Source organism: Lathamus discolor, chromosome 18 (genome assembly GCF_037157495.1).
Source record: "Lathamus discolor isolate bLatDis1 chromosome 18, bLatDis1.hap1, whole genome shotgun sequence".
NCBI lineage: Eukaryota > Metazoa > Chordata > Aves > Psittaciformes > Psittacidae > Lathamus > Lathamus discolor.
The window spans coordinates 5,743,214-5,764,834 of NC_088901.1; the positions used below are offsets into that span (position 1 = coordinate 5,743,214).

The following is a 21,621-nucleotide window of genomic DNA, read 5'->3' on the forward strand; positions in this document are numbered from 1 at the left end:
TGCCCGTAGCACTTCAAAGTGATTTCAAAGCAGAAGGCATCAGAATGCACTCAAGTAACAACAGAAGATGGGAAACAAATTTCTTTTTGTAAAATACTGGAATACTAAATAATAATATTCTAATATTAGAGTATCAGATCCATGGAAGTGTTAAAATATACCTCTGAACTCCATCACACTGTGCTATACTTTACGTGATGCTAGTTTCAGGGATTACTCTACGTGCTGCACTTTGGAAGCACAGGTACCGTATATCCAAACGCATCTATACAGACTTCCATGCACAAAGAGGCATCTCAAGCACAACACTACTGCTATGTCACAGATCATCACCCTTACACCCTAGTGCAACGGTTCACCTCCCAGGATTACTTTTGCTAGCAAAGTTGCATAGGAGATGTCTGTCAAACACACAACTCCACAGCTACAGCCAGGCTGCAAACACAATGGATGGCAGGCACACCCTGACAGCGAGCAACACACCGTGAGTGACACCATCGGTAGGGGTTTCAAGTCACCTCTAGGCTGGCCACTCTGGCAATGGCTTTTCTTAGCGACTCCTGTTTCATTCCAGGATGCTTTGAGGAAAGAAACTGGAAACAATGACTTACCCTGGAACTGTGCTTCTTCAAATGTCACCTCCGAGTCCCCCTCCCGAGTTCAGCGCCTGCAGCATAAATCAGGCAGGAAATTCCCCCAGCTCTCAAGATTTTGGGCACTGTGACATACCTACGGGCTGCCTTAGGGCTCTTACATTTCAACTACGTCCCTTCAAGCATGTACAGCACAGTCTTCACAGTGAATCCCTAATTGCACAGACTACAAATTCTCTTTAAAAGCGACCAGCATTCCAGGTCAGTTACGCACATCCATCAATTAAACACCCAGGCCAGAACACATCAGCTCCTCACTATCATACCCCCACACTAAAAGGGAGGTAGATGAAACACGGACACTAAGCAGGACTGGTTTTCCAGACCTGCATTATGCCAAGGTACGTGATTTTCTCCTTCCCTAAAGATACCACCTGCACAGGATTCCCATTCTGGAAAGCCAGCGCCCAAGGGGATGCTCTAAAAGAAGCTGTAGTGATAACTAACCCAAACCGGACAGACTGGGGTGGGGGGACCATGGGGACATTTTTCTTTCTTTTTCAATGTGCTTGAAAACTGTCTTTGTCTCCATCCAAATGCTGGAACAGGCAAAAAAGAGGGAAGTCAAGGACTGGCAGCACACCTCGTGCTTTATCGCACACTTGAATGGCTGAACAGGAGAGATGTGGGAGGATGAGTTTAGTTTAATGCTTTCCTGCTGGTTCACCTGCTCCCCATCTGTCTTTGCAGACTTTGCTCCGAGGCGCACACCAGAGCATCGCTGTCCTCTGCCTCCTCTCCTGTTTCAAGTTACTGGCGATGTGAACTTCTGAAGAGAGGAACAGAGCAATTCGGAAGCATTGAGGAGTCAGCAGAGATTAGTCCAGTAATTTATCAAAGATAAGAGCTAATAACAGACACAAAAATCTTGCTCACAGCCTTCCTAGAGCCTCAAGTCAGAGTTGTCACCTTGCAAAAGTGTTACAAGAAATTCTTGGACCACAGTAACAAATTTATTAGCCAGAGGCTGACAAACTCTTCCAAGAGTCCCACAGGCAGCAATAAATCATACAAATCAGGCTGCAGATACTGGATCTTTAATAAAACCGAGGCTGGTGGAGTGGATGTTGGAACAACGTTGGAATTGAGCTGCAGCAGGAAAAGGGCTCGCTTTCATTTAGCCTGACCTCCCATCACGGGAGGGACCAGCCTGGCCTCACTCCAGCACTGCACTGGACAGTCATCATACAACAATGATTAATGAACTACTGAAAGAATAAACCAAGAAATGGCAAGTTCAGGGATGTGGGTAATAAACTAAAGATAAGAACTATAAGGATTCATCAAAATTAGAGACAGAAGGCACCTCCCAGGTCAGAAACTCGATGTCCCCGTCAATGTAGAAATGGCTCCCACAGTACTGCTCTGACTGTGCTTCGAGACCCGAGGAACAAGCTCCCACTGTTCCGTCTACCAAATTTCACCCTAATATTCTACTCAAATGTTCATTTTAAGTCTTTGAAATCCAGAAATGAAAGAGCCAGAAGAGGAGACAACCGTCCACTGCGTCACCCTACCCCAGCCAGGGAGCTGCCGCAAAAGCTCCATCTCTGGAACTATTGCACTGTGCAGCCACCGATGAGAGTGGGCAGACCCACACCCAGCAGGGACAAGCTTCTGCTTGTTGGAGGGCCACCAACAGGCAGAACAAACGTCTGATAGATAAGATAATCAAACACAGCTATGGCAGGAACCCTAACGTGGTCTCAGTACTGCAGCAAGGCCTTCAAGAAAGTCAAGGAATCAGCCAAGGGTTGGTTTGGGTTCATCTAGCACAATGCTGAGCTACCAACATAAACAGGTCTCCTTCCTAGATAGCTGTGGATTAAAACAGGCTTGGATGAAGAGCCAGAAACATCCCATTTCCACTGGAATTCTGTTATTCATGAGCTGGGCTGGCTAACCCAGACAGCACGAGGGTTTCAGGACAGATGAAATGTGATTACATTATAATTACCTTCGTTACTTTGCAAAGAACATGGTTATGCACTTTCTTTAGTGCCCAGGGAAATCATGTTAACACAATTAGAGCAAGCAGCCCGGTTTAAGCACGGCTTGCTCGGACGTTACTAACGCAGCTCCAATTCTCAGCACAGCCTCTCAGAGCCATTCGGCTCCATAAATCAGTGGGAGCTGTGTCAGACGTCCTCTGAAGCAAGTACCAGCTCTCGGAGAAGAGACATTCTCTAGGATGTACTGAATGTATAACTTCATTGTATATCATCATCCTGTGCAAGGGCTGTTGGCACGATGAGATGCTGCAGAATTTCTCAATCTCTTGCATTTATTATTCTCTGCAGCCTTCCTCTTAGGATATCGCTCTACCCACTAATAAATCAGGAGAGAAATGTAACAACAGTTCTATGGCCATGCCATAGAATTGTTGGACGCCAGATTAGAACTAATGAGCTCCTGGCTCCCACTCAATCAGGACCATAACAACAATTAGCTCAGAGAAGCCTGAGAACTGTTTTCTGCTCCACTGTCTCCCGCTTGTCCTCCTCAGTAACGCCTGAGCTGGAAAACACCGATGGGGTTTGACAGAGGGTAAAGGTCACAAACACAATGAAGCTCAGGGCAAACAGCCCCCAGGCTGGGGGGGGGGACCCGCAGGGTGCCCCACGGAAGGCAGGGGAGCAGCACAGGCTGCTGCAGGCAGCTGTGGGTACCAGCACCCGGAGCTGGAGCATCACCTCTGGCCCACACAGACACTGGGAAGAGCAAGACACCGGGAAGAGCAAGACACCACTGGGCAGGGGTGGGCGACACAGAAGGAACTACAGACACAAGGAAGGAGAAAGTCACAACAGGACTCCTATTGCTAGAAAGCCTGGTCCATTACCTTTCTGCTGAGGGAAGAAGTCAGTCTTAGGAGCACCCCTCACACCTTCCCTTTTCAAACACCATTGAGAGCTCGCCTTTGATTCTAGTACACAGCAGACATACACAAAAGGGACTCTGCATCTTCGCTGTCAAGATAAGCAGATGCAAAAGGGAAGCACTGAAGTCACTTCAGTTGAGTACAACCTCTAGCCATTACTTACGCTCCAGAGTACTCCCAGGGAATGCTCAAGTGCCTGAAACAGTTTCGCCATGTATCAGTTCGCTGGATTAGGGATAAAAAAAAACCCTGTGTCCATTTTACAGAGATGCAAACCGGATCCATAGAGTGACTCGATGAATCTGCCATCAGGAACAGAACCGGGGACCAAGTGTCCTGTTCTGATTAACAGTAGGTGCTCTGCCCCCTCTAATACGAGTACAAACAAGTAACATCCCTATGCCATCAATAGAGGATGCTTATTACCCAGTCCTTCAGTGTTCCCACTGTGCTCTGTGTCCTGCAGTGGTTCGGGTCCATCACGCACAATCCACTCCCATTAAGCACGGCTCACTGACACCACTGCTGGTGACAGCCTCTCTGGAGCTCTTCCAGAACACTGTGTCATATGATGACCTGAAGCACCACGGGGATATGCAGTACAGACAGCAATCGTTGAGTGTGCTCATTCCTCATGCCAAATCCAGCCACAGCATTCACGGAAAAGCACTTTTTTGGGGAATGTTTAAAAATTAGAATGCTCCAAGCACACGATTCCCTCTTCCCACCAACGAGGTGAATGTTGTTTCCTTCCTTCCCCTTCTGGCAGCTTCATCTAAGTCTCATATTCAGAACCCAAAGGCTGATCCAAGATACATTCTCCTTTCCCTCTCTGTCTCCCATCTAAAATCTGAATTGCTTTAAATACTGAAAAACATCAAACCAAGATGATAAACAAGCTGAACAATAATAGGCTGCTAGAGTAAACCAAACGTGACTGATTAACATCATCTGGTAAAGCCCTGCGTACAGATCCAAAGGAAAGAACACTAGACACAAAAATCTTTCTCCATTAAGGGGCAGATTTAATTTGATTAAAAAGTTAATCAGGAGTCTATAAATATTTTGGCTGGAAAGATGGAATCTCAACCCAGGCGACTGCTTTGTAGTAAATATTTGCACAAGTGCACATACACAGTCCCCAGCCTGATGCCTGAAGGGGTGATGGGAGCTTGGCCCATACTAGTACTGGTCCTAGCAATGGGGCACCTCACCCCATGCACCCCCCAGCCATGCATCCCCTGTTTCAGACATAGCCCCATCTGGTCTTGCCCCCCAGGGTATGGGATGGTACCAAGGCTCCAGCCCTGCTGCCCAAACCCCTCGTCTTTATAGCTGAGAACTCTCAAAGAGCCAATGTGCATTCACAAGGTGTAAATCCTTCTGCACAACACGCTTGCGTCCTGGAAACTCATTTCCTCACAGCCAGCACGCACACTCAGACATTACCTGGAACCTGCCTGGAGAGGTCCACACTCCAACCAGTTTGCTGCGTGGTGAACAGTGCATTTGTCTCCAAGTGGTAGTTTATAAACCAGCCTTGCACCAAACCCGGCTGTTGTGGAACAAGTGCTTTCCTCCTACACGTTGTAGGTAAGAACAAACATCTTCACAGTACTCCAAATTCCAAAACGCACTAAGATGCCACTGGCACCTCTATGGCAAACAGCACTGCAGCCCGGATCACAGCCCGGGAGCTATTGTCTATACTCGTGCATCATGCCAATAGGACAGATACGTTTTCAGCCCGTTACCTGCACACTCTACAGCCAAAAGAGTCTCAGACACTGAGGTCTAAACTTTGTTTGCGTGAATCCACTGGAGGCTGGGGAAGCAAAACCCACACTGGATGCATGGCCTGAGGGATGCGCAGTACAGAAAACCCTTTTGCACATGCTCAGAAAATAAATGCGTGAGAAGGAAGAGGGAGCAAAGGAAAATTCCAGCAGGCCTGGAGGCAGCCAGGGCCTCGAACCGCAGAGAAATGCTCTCAGAGAAAAGTTTTCCATGGATCTCAGTGAGAAAGGCGTGCATGGAGAGGTGCTGTGGTGTTAATCACAGAGCGAAGCCACCGAGGAACCGCATCATTTGCTTGCAGTACTGCTCATCCCCAGATTACGGACAGAAAAGGCTTTTTCTCCAGGAATACAAGCAGCACAGGGCAGGGAAAGGGAGAGCTCTGAAATCTTCCTCCTGCTGCCTTCAGATATGAAATGGCTCAGGACAACCAATAACGTGATCCCCAGGGTGTGTGACCAGGCCCCTTGTGGCTCACCTGAGAGCTGTTCTAAGCCCCGCTCCACCAGGCACTTCTCCCACCCGGGCAGCGGCTCAGACTCAGGAGAACAAGCGGAGCTTCCCAAAACCAGGAGCTTGTGCCCGGATGGCTGCTCAGGGCTGTGAAACCACACAGCGGGGGCAGCAGCCAGCACCAAGAACCTGTCCGGAAGAGCTGAGCTCCTGATAACATTCCTGTTTGCTGCCAATTGTCTTTTCGTGACAAACTGTCAATATGTTTGTGCTTGAAAGACTGATCTACCTTAACTGGAGCTGCTAATCTTAACAGGAGAGTGATGCAGGGTAGCTGCGTGCACAGCCTCTGATGGACTTCTTCCCTCTGGGGCCTGGTTTTCAAAAGCCAATCCATCTTTAGAGCTGTGTTAAAAGAGGCCAGGAGACAGCAAGGAGAGGGAGAGGAAGGTGGAGACAGGAGAAAAGCCAGGATGAAGAGAACCATATTGTAAAATGAATAGGCTTCAGCGTTACTAGTCTGGAGGAAATGAATGCATGTGTCAAACGCAAGGGTACAATCCCAGCGGAGGACTAAAAGCCTGCCTGAATTTGACATATTCCCTTATTTGAAAGGGACAAAGGACACCATCAGGTATTGGGTATTCTCAGATACCAGGCAAGGAAACTTGCTTTTTGCACCCAAAGAAGGAAAGAAAAAAAGTAAATCTCTTTCACTGTTCCCATTCTCCCCATCACCTCATGACCAGAAGACAGATCGCTAGCTTAATTCCACTGGTGAACACTTTCTGGTCCAGCTTGTCACAGCGGTCGTCCTTAAGCACTGGGTGGCATTAACAGAGCTGGTGTAAAAATACTTGAGGGAAATGCTGTTCTCTTTCCCCATCACCTCCCTACCTCTGAGACCCACGAAGCCCACACAGCAGCAGCACGGAGCACTCTGTTCTGCTTCACCCAGCATCAGCAAACCTGTCAGCTCAGCTCCAACAGCAACACCTTTTGTACTGATTATGATGCAAAAGGCAGAAACCACACGGTCGGATTTTCCCAGCTTTGAGCGCGCAGCAGTGGCACTTGGAGGGGAAATCATTGTGACTTTTCACTGAGCCCATCTGAGCTGGAAATTGTTGAGAGCAAATAACTCTGGAATCCCACTGTGGCGTTTCTGCAGCCACTTTCTGCCTACAATCCCTTCTCTTTTTATCCTTTCTTGAACATCAGTGATTACCACTTGGCACGTGTAAAAAACCAGCTATTCCCGAAGCCAAGCCTGACTGATCAACTGCACAACCAAAACGCGTCTCGGAGGTCACTTTAGGAGATGAATAATCCCAGGCCCTTTTACATTTCCCAACCTGCAGCACAGGGAGATTGTCATCTGGTTTCATTGCAGCTTTCTTTGAAAGGTCAGCGCGCTGCCGATACCCGGCTGCCCACAGGAACACAGAGCAGCGCATCCCCGGCAATTCTCCAGGTGACCAATGACCTTTTGCAGCGAGCAGCCTGTGCAGTACTGGGCATCTCTTCTTTCCGTCTCAGGAAAAGAACTGCTCATCGACTCTGGAGTTGTCTTAAGTCAAACCTAAGTGGTCAGCCACTCTGCTAAGTTACCCACCAGCACAAATCAGTATACCTGCATGCACACAACAGCTCAGCTCAGTGCAACACTTACTCCTTTTAACAGGCTTCTAGGAGCCATTTCAACAGGCTTCTAGGAGCCATTTCAACAGGCTTCTAGGAGCCATTTCAACAGGCTTCTAGGAGCCATTTCAACAGGCTTCTAGGAGCCATTTCAACCCACTAATCCACCTCTCTTCCTTGCTGCATTAGTAGGAAACACAGCACTGAAAGCACATGGCAGGTGAGGCAGATACAACCCATCTGCAAACAGCTCGATGCCCCAGCACTGCTCAGAGTGTTCCCAAGCAGCAGTAAAGTGGGAGACACCCCAGTGTTGGGTTTCCTACTCTGGGCAGCACTGTCTTCTAAGCAGAAAATGTCTAACAGGACATTAGCTGACCCTTTCCATACGTAACAGCCAAGAAACTAATGATACACCCTCCTCTTTGGCTGAAGCATCAAGCAGCTTAGAGGCTGGGAGAGAAAGAGCAGAAGCCTGCTCAGATGGAAGGGTCCTATCAGAAGACAGAAAGATCCAAGTCTCCAGGTCGCACATCAGCCCTAGTCTTTGATCCTGCACCAGTTCTTTCTCCTGGCTTTCACCTAGGCTCTGGCAGACAGGTAGAGGAAAACAAATCCTAACCCTACCCATCTTCCCTGTTACAGAGGTGCTGACCTGCAAGAATGGGCTGAAGGAGAGCAGGCAGGGAACCCAAAGCTTTAAGTACCAGGCCAGTCTGGAACACAAAGTCGAGGGCTTAGAGCTCTAGGAGAGAGAAGCTACTGCACACACCACCTTCCAACAGCAGCAAACCCACTGCCTGCCCCTGCTGGTGGCTCTCACATCACGTGAAGAATCTCTGCTAAACCCAAATGCTGTATCATGACTTATTTCTTCTTTGGTGGTTTTTTTTCTATCCATCTGTTTCTTTTTATACAGCGTTTGTCTTCCAGCCTCTCTTGGTTTGTTCTCCTCATGTCTTTTTGAGTCATGAACAAAGAACACACCTTATCCCTCCCACAGGCTGCACCTTGTGTCCCTTGTGCGCATTCAGGCTCCTATCTCAGCACAGTGTTTGTTTCTCTCTTGCTCTGCATAAATAGAAGCAGAGGCACTTTTAAGGAATAAGGGCTCTGTCTGAAGAGTAATTAGCTGTCAGCATAAACCCAGTACTTATGGATTCTCATCCTTGAAAAAATCTAACTCTGCTCCCCGGCACTGATTATGGCTGTTATAAACAGATGGGGCTGAATCCATACACTCGGAATAATCCTATATTTCAAAACTAATTAACTACAACTAAAGCACTGTGTGCCACCAGCTTTCAGAAATGCGATTTCCAATTCGATTTGTTTGTACCGAGTAGAAGCTGGGTTGTTCACGGGTGTGCGGTGCTACCCCAGCATACTTTGACAGTGGGAATCCGCAGCATATTCAAGCACACGCTCTGCAACTCCAAGCACATGAGGGCTGGGAACTGGAATACTGTGAATACCCTGCAGCCAAGATGCAGCAGGACAGGGTGGCTCAGTCCTGCTTGGGATCATGCAGACACCCAGCACCTTGGCTGTGCTGTGTCTGGCCTGTCTAAGTTGGAATTTTACCAGCGGTGCAGCCTTTGTTTTCATGATGGCCAGAGACACCAGGAGGGGAGCTTTAAAAAGCCCCTGGTTTTACAGGGCAGGGTATGGTGAATGAAAGCCCTCGGCATGTTACCTGTGACTTCCTTCTCTGCTCAACCTGGGGCAGCAACTCTGGTGAATGCCTGCACCTCTATGAGAGAGCAAACCCAGGAATATTATACTCTGCTTAATTACATCCATGCATTTTACTTACTGGCAGCTCTTTCTAGACCAGAATTCCCTCCAAGCTGGTCATCCATCACAGCAAAAGATACGACAAACACAATCAAATACTACACAGAATCTATAGCTCTCAGTTAACTGGGTCACAGATTGCTCTGCATTGCTTGTGCCAGGCTTTTATGCACAAGCTGTAGGCACCAGCCCAGCCTGTCCCCGCCGTCACCCCTGTGCCTCCCCGCTGGTGACATTCCCTGGGCTCGGAGGGTCGCTGTTAGTGGGTTACAAGCCCCAGGCCAGCTCCATCCCCAGCAAGCACTGGAGTGGGGTACGGGACAGCCACAGGGGCACATCCCATCCTGCCGTCCCCACGGACCAGCACAACGGCCATCAGACTGCAGCTCAGCCAGGTTTACACGGACCCCAGGGCGGCCTCTTGCACAACCTCAGACACCTCCCACCAAGCACGATTTTTTTTTCCCCCTAATAACCAAGATGAAATTTCCCTTTGCCTAATTTCAGCCCTTTAAATTCAGGTCACAGCCTGTCCTGACCTTTCCTCTCCGGCGAGGAGATGTGTGCGGATGCGGAGCGGCACGTGTGTGCGGGACCATGCTGCGGGACACCCCTCCGGAGGAGACCGTCCCCCCCAGTTCCCCCCACCTCATTTGGGAAAAGGAGGCAGAAAGGGGCGCAGGGGGCAGGGCTGGGGAAGCGAGGGGGGTGCGAGGAGAATGGAGAGGCCGCGAGGGCTGGGCGAGGGGGCGCCGGCTGCTCCTCACCTCCTTTATCTTCATCCTGCGGGCGCGGGTCTCGGGGTCCTCGCCGGGCCGCCTGCCCCGCACCGGGTGCCGGAGGCCGCGGCGGAACCGCTCGTAGTCGAAGCGGAACGGGGTTCGCGTGTCCCGCGCGGGGGCAGCGCCGGTGGCGGACTCGGCTCGGCCGCCGCCGCCGCCCTGCACTTGCTGCCGGGCGCGGGGCGCGGGCCGGGCGGCGGCGCGCAGCTTCTCCCGCAGGCGGCGCGGAGCGGCGGGGCTGGCGTGGCGGGGCTCGGCGGCGGCGGGCGGGCTGCGGGGCAGGTCGGTGTCGCGGGTGGAGGAGGCGGCGGCGGCGGCGGAGGAGGAGGCGGAGGAAGAGGAGGAGGTGGAGGCGGTGGCGCGGCGGGGCAAGAAGAGGCGCTTGAAGCGGGAGGAATCGGGCAGGAGGAACAGGGCTCCGAAGCACAGCGTGAGCAGGCCCGAGAGGAAGAGCAGGAACAGGAACTTCTGCGGCAGCCGCAGCCCCAGCGCCGTTGGCCAGCCCGGCATGCCCGGCAGCTTCCGCAGCAGCACCATGGGGCACCGGATCGCGGCCGCCGCGGGGGACCCGCCGCCGCCACCCCGGGATGCGCCGCTTGTCTCGGCGGCCAAAGGCTCAGGGGTGCCTCCCTCGCAGCGCCGGCTGCAGCGGGCGCCTTCACCGGGGGCCGCCGGCGGGCGATGCGTGCACGGCTCCCGTCCGGGGCCCCGCCGCTACCCGGGGTCCCTGCCCGAGGGGCTCGCAGGGCGCGGAGCGGCGGCTCAGAGTCCCTCCTGCCGGCATGAAGGCGGCGGCGAGCGCATCCCGCCGGAGCCGGGCGGCGGAGCGGCTCCCGGCGTCAGTCCCCGTGCAGGCTCCGCGCCGGACGCTGCTGTCGGGCTGGCTCAGGGAGCGGTGCCGAGGCGGCGCGATCGCTGCTCTCTAAGCGGTGGGTTCATGCTGCAGCATCCCTGCGAGGCGGGGGAGAGAAGAGCGCGTCCATTCAGCACCAGGACGGATGCAGCCGGCGCTGTAAGCCTTTGTCCCGGAGGAGCCGCTGCCTCCCCAGCCGCTCACCCACCCTCCTGCTCGGCTTCCCTATACTCGGACCTGCCACCAAGTCCCCAGCCTTCCAGGGGCTCCCAGCTCTGCACAGTCCCCAGGGCTCCGGGCTCCTCTGGTGGGGCAGCCGGGAGGAGGATCCCGCACCCGGCGAGGAAACCCCCGGAGGGACCAGAGCGAGCGGGGCTCCTCTCCGCCGCTCTCCAGGCTGTCAGGAGCTGGAGACGGGCGGGCTCGGAACAAGCCACGAGGAAGCTCGGCTCGGGATAAGTTTCTTGAGGCAAAAAATTCCAGGGATTTTGTTTCTGCTGAACAGATCCCGGCAAATTCCCCCCTTCTCCCAAACCCCTGCCTCGCTGTAAAGAGTTCTCCATCGCCTCTCCCTCCCCAGTCCCTTCCTTACGGGCACTGGAGGACACAGAGCTTAACTTTCGGACCAGGAACGCAAACAGCCGGACGCGTCCGAAAGAGCTGCCCCAGCCCAGCGCTGCTCGCCCGGGCGGGCACGACCCCGCAGGCGCCGCCAAACCCCGTCCCGATGCTCCCCCGCGCCGTTACTCACCCGCTGCAAGCCCCGGCCGCTCCGGGTCCCGCAGTGACAGCGCCTCGGTCCTGCCCGCGCCCCGCGGGTGCCCTCTAAGCCCAGAGGACGACGCCGGCCGCAGTGCGCGCTCCCGGGGCACGGCCCCCGCTCTGCCCATGCAGCACCGGGGGAAGCCCCGAGCGCACGGAGCCGCTCGGCACCGCCGGCTCCCGCAGCGCCGCGCTGCCCGCCCGCACCCGCCGCTCACTGCGACAGCGCCGCCAGCCCCGCCCCGGCCACGCCCCTCGCCACGCCCCGCCCCCTGCCAACGGCCGCGCGGGGGAGGTGGCGGGGGCGCCGCGAGCCAATCAGCGGACAGGGTGAGGCCCGCCGTGACGCTCGCGCCAGGGCCGCGCCCCGCCCTCGCTCACTATTGGCCGGGTGGCGGTGGAGCCGCTTTTCCATTGGCTCCTCTAAACGCCAGGGACGCGGGAGACCCGCCCTCTTGTTTACCACAGCTGCCCGGCTCCAGCCGGGGGCGCGCCCGCCCCGCCCCTTCCCTCCAGCAGCCCTTCCATTGGCTGCGGGGGACGCCCCGTCCCGCTGCCATTGGCCGAGGGGCGTCCGGCGGCTTCAAACAGGGGCTGTGGGGCCGCAGGTGCGGGGCGCGTTCCTCCAGCGCGCTCCCGCGGTGCGCGCCGCAGGGTCAGGACCCTCCGGGGTGTCCGTAGGGGCCTGGCATGAGGTGAGGAGCGGGGCCTCGGAGCTGGCTCGGGAATGGCCCGGGAATGGCTCTGGAATGGCTCGGGAATGGCCCGGGAATGGCTTTGGAATGGCTCGGGAATGGCCCGGGAATGGCCTTTCTGCACACAGACCCGTCCTGTTCGGGGTGTGTGAGCCCGCAGCCGGCTGCCGTGAGGCGCATCTGGATCCCAAGGGCTTAAATCCTCATCGCACACCTTAACCTTGAATGTGCCATACGAGCGCTAACCAGGTCTGACAGTCACGCTGTGAGGTGTGCTGTACCGGAGGGAAAGCTGGTGAACCAAAGGATTTCTGATCGTAAGTGTTAAAAAAGCCACAAAAGCCCCAAAACCACACCAAAATCTTAGGAGGAAAGAGAAAAAAACGCACCCAAAGGCAGCTGAAACTGCCCAGAAATGGAGCTGGGTGAGTGGAGGAGGGCACCAGAGGTGGGTCTGGGTGCTGCGAGCATGAGGCAGAGGGGCACCAGGCTCATAGGAGAAGGCGAGCTGCAGCCATTGATGTGGCTGAACTATGAGAGCTATAAGAGAGTGTTTGGTAGGCTGGCGGGGAGCTGGAGCTGTGAGGAAAGAAGTCATCTGCTCCTTGCGTCTCCCTGTGCCTTAGTGTGCTCCTTCCTAAGCAGCAGTCCCCACGGGGATGGAATGCCTCATCTGATCGCTGGGTCAGGGAGCCCCTCACTTTGAGCTGTTCCCCCGAGGGTCAGTGATGATGTGTCCTGAACCCTGGCAGCCAGCTGCCGCTTCCGTCACTGTGAGCGCCGGTGCAGCTGGGAGTGCTTTCACTGCTGCCCTGCCTTGTGCGTTTAACAGTGGCCCCCAGGGACCAGCAGCAGACCATGGGCTCCCCTCATCCCTTCTTCCATCCCCTAACGCCTTGGCCTCAGACTGAATGTAATAATCCTTCACCCTCCTCAGACCTCCTCTTCCCTGGGGGGACCTCAAGCTGCGTTTTGTATCAGCCTTATAAAGAAAACACCAAAACCCAAGCAAACCCCCCCAGACCTAAAACCTCCGCTATTGCAATAGTGATCCCTTGATCTTCTTACAGATGGGCCCAGGACTGAAAAGGTTGGAGAATGCTGCTTTCTAAGAGGATTTGCGGGCATCAAGGAGGATAATAAAATTGACAGCTGAGAACGAAGCAGAGGGATAATAAAATAGACAGTTTGGATCCAACCAAAAGGCTATGCCAAGCTCGTTGTTTCACACAGCACTGATGGAAAAGTTGAAGGCTTATCTTTTAATTAGGTTAAATGAAGAACTCTTTTTGTTTTGCTGGCTGTTTAGCATAATGTCTTGAAGGTAGAAGCTTAGAAAGGAAAGGTTTTCTAAATGAGGTTAAATTAAGATACCATGCTTCTTAAAGAAGACAAAGCATTGTCTTCAAGGTAAACGTTTAATTACATTTTTGAAGCGATTTCGTCTGTGTAAGAAGAAGACAGAGAGCCCAGTCTCTGTGTGCGGCTGCAGTTCCAGACAGAAGCCAAATAAATTGAGAAATTGGTATTGAAGGAGTGAGGAGGCCGAGTGTAATTACTGGGAGGATGGGGGTCCTGCTGCATTATCGGGCTTGTTTTTAGCAGGACTGGAAGAAATAATTTGGAGAAAATTACTTTTATGGCCATAAGAAAAGTAGAATTTAATATCTACTTTTCTGGGAGGAAGAAAACTACAGGGTGATAGATAATACTCAAGGCAAAAGAGATTGGCAAGATAATTACACTCAAGCCTCCAGCCTATCTTTGAAAATAGGCTGTATTTTTCCCCCTCTCACAGTAGGAAATGCTCCTGTTGAGGCTGCAGCAGTGGCTGGGATGTTTCCTGGCGCCCGAGCAGCACTCCAGTGGTAGCCAGAAAGCCCTCTCTGACTCTCAGAACCATTGAAGCCTGTGGTTTTTGGGCATCAGGGCAATGAAAGGATAGAGCAGGCAGATGGAGGGAAGCCTCTCTGTTCCTGGTACAGAGTTAACAGAGTTGGTTTTGCAAAAGGAAAGAAAACCCAAACCCAACCACCCCACTTTGTCTCACAGGAGCATAAAGAAAGGGATAGTACATTTAAATGCATCTTAAACCAGGGCAGGCTCAGCATGTAAACCAGACACCTCAACTTTGTTGATAGCTACTACAAAGTGTAGACAGTGACAGCAAAACCGGGCGAAATTGCCAGCTTTAAAAAGGAAGGGCTCCTTTAGCTCTGAGAGAACAAGCTCGGCGGTTGACAGAACAAGGTGCCGGCTTTCCGCGCGCCGGTAAGGGATTTCTGACGCTTCCCGGTGGCGCAGAGCCTCATCTGCTGCTCTGCTTCCTGAAGCCTGATCTGAGGAGCTGCCGGGGCCCCGCGGGCTTGCACAAAGTGGGATGGGTGCTCCCACCCAGCTCTCACCCGTGTGTGGCACAGTGTGGGGAGGACAGAGCTTCCAAGGCATCCTCCCTCTCTGCAGCCCCAAGGCGGCTCTTCCTCCCCTGCAAGCAGCAAGGTCTAATGACCGTTTAAAGGCTTAGATGTGTGTAGGCTGTCAGGCCCACTGCTGCTACCCTCGTTTTATCTGGTTGTGATCAGAGAAGGGTGAATCCATACGTTTAAACCACCCGATACATTATGCAAACAGCAGCCCTAAACTTCCTCAAAGCAGGGCTCGTCTACAGGCAGCGAGAATGAGCAGAACAATCCCTGATGGCCCATAATGATTCAGGCTGATAACTGTCTGATATTGATTATTTTAAGGTTTTAGAAATACAAGCAGTGAACAGAAGGTTCCTGAGCAGCCCAGATAATTAAGAACTTCGTTATCTGCTCTGTGAAAGTGGATTGCAGTTTCACAGTGTAGGTAGTAACTTACTTTTAACCTAGGAGAGCGTGCCTTGGGTTACTTAAAGAACAACGAGTGAAAAGCATGATTTGTTTTTAGATTAGACCAGGTGCTGATGGATTACTGGGATTGTTTTGGTAGGAGGTGTTCTAATAAAACACCTGAAAGGTAATAATAGTAATGGTAATAATGTCATGGCAATGTCACCTAGACAGCATGTGTGTATGGTTTAGATAACTTCAGCCAACAGAGTAAGTTCCCTCCAGCCTGGAGTACCAGCCTACGTATGGTGCCAGAAAACTACAGTAGGTGATAAAAATGTAATGGCATGTTTAAGGCATCTTTGGAATAGCCTTCCTCCTCCTCCAAATGATCCCATCAGTGTCCTTTGACCATCTTGTGCTGCCAAGGAGGAAGTTTGCAGGCTCTTAAGTTACAAGAACAGATAAACCAGTGGTGGATTTTACCCTGATTTCATTTAGGTTGTGGTGTGCAGGCATAAAAACTCCCACTTGCAGCACTGTCTGCAGTTCTGGTGTCCTCAACAGAAGGACATGGAGCTGTTGGGGCAAGAGGAGGCCATGAGGATGCTCAGGGGCTGGAGCACCTCCTGTATGGAGCCAGGCGGAGAACATTGGGGCTGTTCAGCCTGGAGAAGAGAAGCTGCGTGGAGACCTCAGAGCAGCTTCCAGTGTCTGAAGGGGGCTACAAGGATGCTGGGGAGGGACTCTTCATCAGGGACTGTAGGGATAGGACAAGGGGTGATGGGTTCAGACAGAAACAGGGGAAGTTCAGGTTAGAGATAAGGCAGAAGCTGTTCCCTGTGAGGGTGCTGAGGCGCTGGCACAGGGTGTCCATGGAAGTGATAAATGCCCCATCCCTGGCAGTATTGAAGGCGAGGTTGAACAGAGTCTTGGGTGACATGGTCTAGTGTGTGGGGTCGCTGCCCATGGCAGAGGGTTGGAACCTTAAGGTCCTTTCCAACCCAAACCGTTCTATGATTCTATGTGCCAAACCTGTAAAGCAAGGGGCTACCAAGCCTGCTCATCTCTTTTTGACAGTCAAAAGCAAATGGCCGATGCAGAGAAGGCAGTCACCTCACCCTGCCCGGGAAGCTATTGAAATGCCATAAAATAGCAGGTACCCTCAATACCCTCAAGCCTCTGAACTGAGACACATCATCATGCACTGATCTGCAGGTTTCACTGCTTTCCTTTTCACTCCACATTCATATATACAAGATATTAATTATCTGAATTAAGACTCACATTTAGGGCTGCATGGAAGCCTTGGTGAGAACTCAAATGGCAGTTCTCTGCTAGCAGGAGAGGCATTTACACAATAGGAAACCCACCACAACCTCAGCCAGCATTATGTTTTCTAGGAACAAGGGAAAAAGCCATTCGCATCTGAGATAACAATCTGTTCTATGTCTCTTAAACCAGAACTGGGTAGGAATGAGCTTTCACAAGAGGAAGAATCTTGCTTAATTATGGTAAAGGTCTACATCGCCACAAGCTTACCTCTTCTGTGCCAGGGAAAATAGAAAACATGAGGAAGAATAATGCAAAACCAGAAACGTAGCATAAGGTGCAGGGAGGAAAGAGCAGAAGCAGTTCTAGTTTATTCCTTTCTTGGAACACCAGGTGACTAATATAGCAGCCTACACAAGCGGGGTTTGTTTCCCATTAAAACTGGCATCATCAGAATTTCTGTATTCCATTTTCCCCTCCTTAAGTAAGGTAAGGGCGATGAGAATGCCATGAATTTGCGGTAGTGAATGTGGAGCAACGTCCTATTTTAGATGGCTTCAGAAATAAGATCCCAAGTGGAAAGATCCAAGAATAATTTTCAGGCAAGGAGTTGACTTGTCAGGAAAGGCAGCTCAGGCTGGCCAGAACCGCAGACGAGCTGATGAAACTGCTCAGCACTCCAAGGAAAGGGAAACAAGAACAGGGTTTGACAAACAGAAGCATTAAGAAAACCCAACAATCTTAAAGCAAACATAAATATTTGGAATGGGTCAAAAAAGTATCTGGAGTCAATCCAAAAAGCAGTTTGTGTAAGATGTGGTGGGGTCAATGGCATTCTGGGGATGAATTACCCTCTGTCTATAGCAGGCTTTTATCTCGGGTTGCTTGGAGCAGGAAGATCTCTCCGTTTCAGGTCAAATCTGGCTATTCAAGGTCTCCTAACGAGTCTGCACTCATCTGAACTCTTGGAAAGAAACCAGGAGGTTACAGTCTTCCCTTTTATTGGTGGGGACCAAGCACGGCTCCAAAATGTGCCAGGGGAGCCTGTTTGACAGCGCACAGGAATTTTCCAGCCACAGGAGCAAGCAGAATGATGCCTTCAGAAACTGCCAGGCTTTTAGTAGTCATAACTGAAGACTGCTTTCTCTTTGAAGGAAAATAACCTCCCAAAGCGTGAATTTCCATTCGACAATCATCTGTGTAGTCCATTGTCAGGCCTGAACCCAGGGACATCCCTGTCTGCAGCAGTCTCTGCTTTCCCCCAGCTGTGATAATCTCTGCTCTCCTTAAAGGGTTTGGGTTAGATTTGCTCCAAGAACGTTGAAACAAATGCGTGTTTCACAAAAATCTTCTTTCATCATATAAACATAACCTCCTGCTGCTGCTTTTTACGAGTGGATTTCAAGGCAAGCCAGGCTATAATGACCAACATCTTCAAATGCTGGGAAGATTAATCATCGTGTGGGAGCATGGGAGGAGAAGCCTTCCTGCTCATCCAATTCATTGTCCACAAAGTAGGAGAAAAAAAAAACCCCACATACTCTTTTGGTTCTGCTCTGTTTTAGCCAAGGATGAGAAGACAGTCACACACTTTCATTACCTGCTGCAGAGCTCTTGAGGTTTATACCAGCCCCACGAGCAATGGGCTTCTCCGGACCCGGTGTTGAAACTGTCACTTGTGATAGTAGTGATGCCATGGGGTTAGTGGCTGCAGCAGGGCTCTGGCAGCTTCCAGCTGTGGTGCTGAGCCTGAAGAGGATCTTGCCCGAAGGAGATAGTTTTAGATGAGGATTAGCATGTGAATTGGGCTGGGCTAGTAGATAAGTGCCCCAATAAATGAGGGCGGTGATCTCCAGCTTGCAGATAGCAGAGCCTGGTGGTTAATACACCGCTCTGTAGGAATTAAAACTGAAACAGGGGAAGTTTAGATTGGATATAAGGAGGAAGTTCTTTAAGGGTGGTGAGGCTCTGGAATGGGCTGCCCAGTGAAGTTATGAGTGCTCCATCCCTGGCAGTGTTCAAGACCAGGTTGGACAGAGCCTTGGGTGGGATGGTTTAGTGTGAGGTGTCCCTGCCCATGGCAGGGGCTTTGGAACTGGATGATCCTAAGGTCCTTTCCAACGCAAACCATTCTATGATTCTATGACATGAATTTTCTGGAGACCACAAGTCAAAGACTAAAAGCCCACCAGTTTATGGAGGTTGCAAAGGAACGCACTGAAATAGCTGTGACAGGACAGACAGTCCTGGTTGGGTTTTTTGTCTTGGCTTGTTTCTTCAGCAGAGGTAACAGTACAAGAAACCTTCGGGCCAGATTATTAACTAGAGTTATTAGGTGTAATGGGAAGTGATAACTCCATGAGCCATGGAGGTCCTCTGGCTAATTGTCTGCCAATAGGATAACTTACTGTCCAGCATTGCTGCCTTTAGGCTGGATTAGGAAATCCTTGATAAAACTCATTGGATCAAAACCTTCAGCCCCTCTTGATTATTTCCCTGTGAAACTAAAGCGATGTGGAAAGACTCTGAGTCCGCTGCAGACACTCCCCTGCACACAGTGAATGAGGAGCTGATCCGTTCCAGGGCAAGCACCTTCCTCACGTAAACAGATCCAGCTTACAGAGGAAAAAGTGTTTTCCTGCTTCTCTTGGTGCTAAGCTCATTTCCCTTAAACTTTAATGCTTTTGAACTAGGCCATTATAAGCCAGGCCAAGAGAAATAAAGACACCTTAGAGCATTTGAACTGGGTAACGTAAATGCTTCCATTATAGGGAAAAAGCAGCACTTCCAGAGAGTTAGAAGTCATTAAAATATGTGCTGCAATGAAAATCTCAGCTTCGAGTGCTATATATTGGCCATCCTCAGGTGACCACTGAGGCTCTGCTAAAATCATTTGTCAACTGTACAGTAACTGTACAGTAAAGTAGGTCAGTAGATGCCCTTTGGGCAATTATATTAAGTCTAATATACAGGCTCCAGAGTATTTTATTGGCATTGCTCAGATGTTACCAGCCTCTGTCTGCAGTGATCTGAATCTGCTGCCAGGTTACTGACTGGGATAGATGCTTCACGTGTTTTGCATGGATCTTGGTGCCTGGCAGGTGAAGTCCCTCCCAAGGGACCTTCAAGCTAAGCAGAATTTAAACCTCTTTTAAAGAGGTCAATAGTGCCTAGGAAGAAAGAAAAGAAAAGGTTAATGGGGCAGATGTTCCAGCAGCTGAATATATTTCTGTTCCCTGTAGAGAGGAGTAAAAGTTGCTGAAGCGCTTTGCTATGCATTGCTGTGCAGGGTTATGGAACTACTCTTTTCCCTTTGCAGACATTAACCAATCCAGGAAAACAGAGACACTGTGGAGCTGATGTTTCCAGAGTGGGAGTCCCAGTGTCAGATCAGTAGTACCTGCCCAAGAAAGAGGAGTTAAGATTTTCCATGATGATGGGAAGTCATAAGCTGAAGCCATAAAAGCAGCAGCAGCTGCACTTTGCAGCCTTGCTGGAGCCCCAGTCCTATTTTGCAGGTTGTTTTCTTCCCCTAAACTGCTGCTCTTTCTCAAAAAACAACTCTTCCCCTGAGTGCCACTATCCCCAGTAAGACCCGATCCCCCGCAGATGGCTGCCTTCTTTCTGCTGTACACTGCACCATGCTTCATGGTAAACACTGAAGTATGGAGAGGGCTCAGCAGAGCCCAGAATAACTTTCAAGTCACCTTCAGGGTGAAGTTCATCTCTCCCAACCTGAGAAACAGGTCATTCCTAACACCGCTCAGATGAATCACTGTCTGCACTATATTTATACAGGAGCCTGGGGAGGTCTGTACCACACTGTAGACGTTTTGCCAGTCTAAGTCTGGTGAAGAGAGATGTCCGCAAGGAAAACACATCCTCCACACAGACTGAGCTTGTAGATGCCTCCTCACCCCAGCACAGGAGAGGTGACTGCACTCCCCCAACAGAGGAGTTTCCTTTTCTAGTACCAGCCACTATGGGGCTTTACTGGTGGAAGTGCACCAGCAAAGCCTGTGCTGTAGGCAGGACCCTGCTGTGTGCTGGTGGGAGAGCGGGGGGTTTGATCTGACCTCAGAAGCATCCTCCTCAGTTGCCTTTCAGTTCTTCCTGGCTCAGTACAGAATAAAATCACTTTCTGGTGCTGGAGCCCTGTGGAACAGGAAAATGCTTTCCCTGAGATGAAAACCCCGCGTGGTACCAGCCCAGACTCACCGACCCATCGTTCTCCAGCTGTTATCTGAGAGATCCCGTGGAATGACAAATCTTGGACCCACAGATCCAATTACATTTCCGGAGATGTTTGGTTTTCCTTTTCTTACCTTAAGCTTGCACATAGGACAATGCCTAAGCCACACAAAAGAACAAGAAAAATCCTCCTTGGATCCTTGCCCAGGCCAAACAGATCCTCTTCAAGGACCCTAACAAACCTTGCATAGGTTGATGTTTTCTCCCTCGCCCAGTACATACGTCTGTGTGAGCAAGTGTGCTCATGCTGCAGCAGTGCCCAAGAGAGGGGAAAGAAGCATTAGTATTTCTGAGCCTCAAGCAGTTGTGTGTTAGCTCACATTTTTAAACCCAGGTCTCCTATGGGCTGCACTGGCCCATGCTGCATACAGATGAGAGAGCCTCTGACCATGGGGCAGGCTGTAAACCAGAAAATGAGAACTGGAGACAACAGCAACTGCGGGATTATAAAAACACCTGCCAGATATCAGAAGTGTGAGGGGGGAAATCAGGCTACAAGGGAAGGGAGAGGGAAGGAAATGGGTGTTTCAGGGCAGTGTCCTCCGATCCTGGCTTCAGAAGGGGAACAAACCCCAAAGATTCCTTAGTTAAGCTGTGAAACGCGTGACCTGTGGGGACAGTGGCCCCTGGCCTGGCTGATGGCCACTGATGGGGAGCTGCGGTACCAACGGCCTTCACGCAGCTGCTGTTCTCCCAGGTTCTGGGGCTCTTTGAAGCCAGAGACACTCAGGACAGGCTGAGCTTCTTGCAACACAAGCCCACGGACTGTAAATGCTGTATGGGATTTGGAGTTCATCCCCATGGCCAGTTCTGTGGCCATGCACTTTCAAGTACCTTTGTGGGAGTTAGCGAGCACTGTAGGGAGGTTGTAATTGCTCATTTTCAAGCTGTTGGTGGGGGAAAAGCAATGTCACCCACGCAGACACTGGAAGGTTGTTGCTTTGTGTCTGCTTCAATTTGTCAGGTGGTTT

General features: G+C 51.3%; 1 protein-coding gene and 1 long non-coding RNA gene across 5 annotated transcripts in view; both read right to left on the reverse strand.

Annotated features, from left to right (window-relative positions):
* MAN1C1 (mannosidase alpha class 1C member 1) overlaps positions 1–11,860 on the reverse strand; it is a 62,207-nt gene extending 50,347 nt beyond the window's left edge. For 3 of the 4 annotated variants that reach the window (XM_065697657.1, XM_065697656.1, XM_065697655.1), the window contains exons 1-2: positions 11,609–11,860; positions 9,990–10,955 (exon numbers count right to left, since the gene is read on the reverse strand). In XM_065697657.1, the coding sequence (XP_065553729.1) occupies positions 9,990–10,541 (552 nt within the window). In that variant the 5' untranslated portion in view covers positions 10,542–10,955; positions 11,609–11,860. The remainder of the gene's footprint in view (positions 1–9,989; positions 10,956–11,608) is intronic. The other variant, XM_065697654.1, reaches the window with a different exon arrangement.
* A 7,504-nt stretch (positions 11,861–19,364) lies between these two features.
* LOC136023373 (uncharacterized) lies at positions 19,365–20,726 on the reverse strand. Its single transcript, XR_010616563.1, has 2 exons — positions 20,618–20,726; positions 19,365–19,569 (listed from the first exon to the last, which is right to left on the reverse strand). It is a non-coding gene; the product is annotated as an uncharacterized LOC136023373 (long non-coding RNA).
* Between the last annotated feature and the right edge of the window lie 895 nt (positions 20,727–21,621).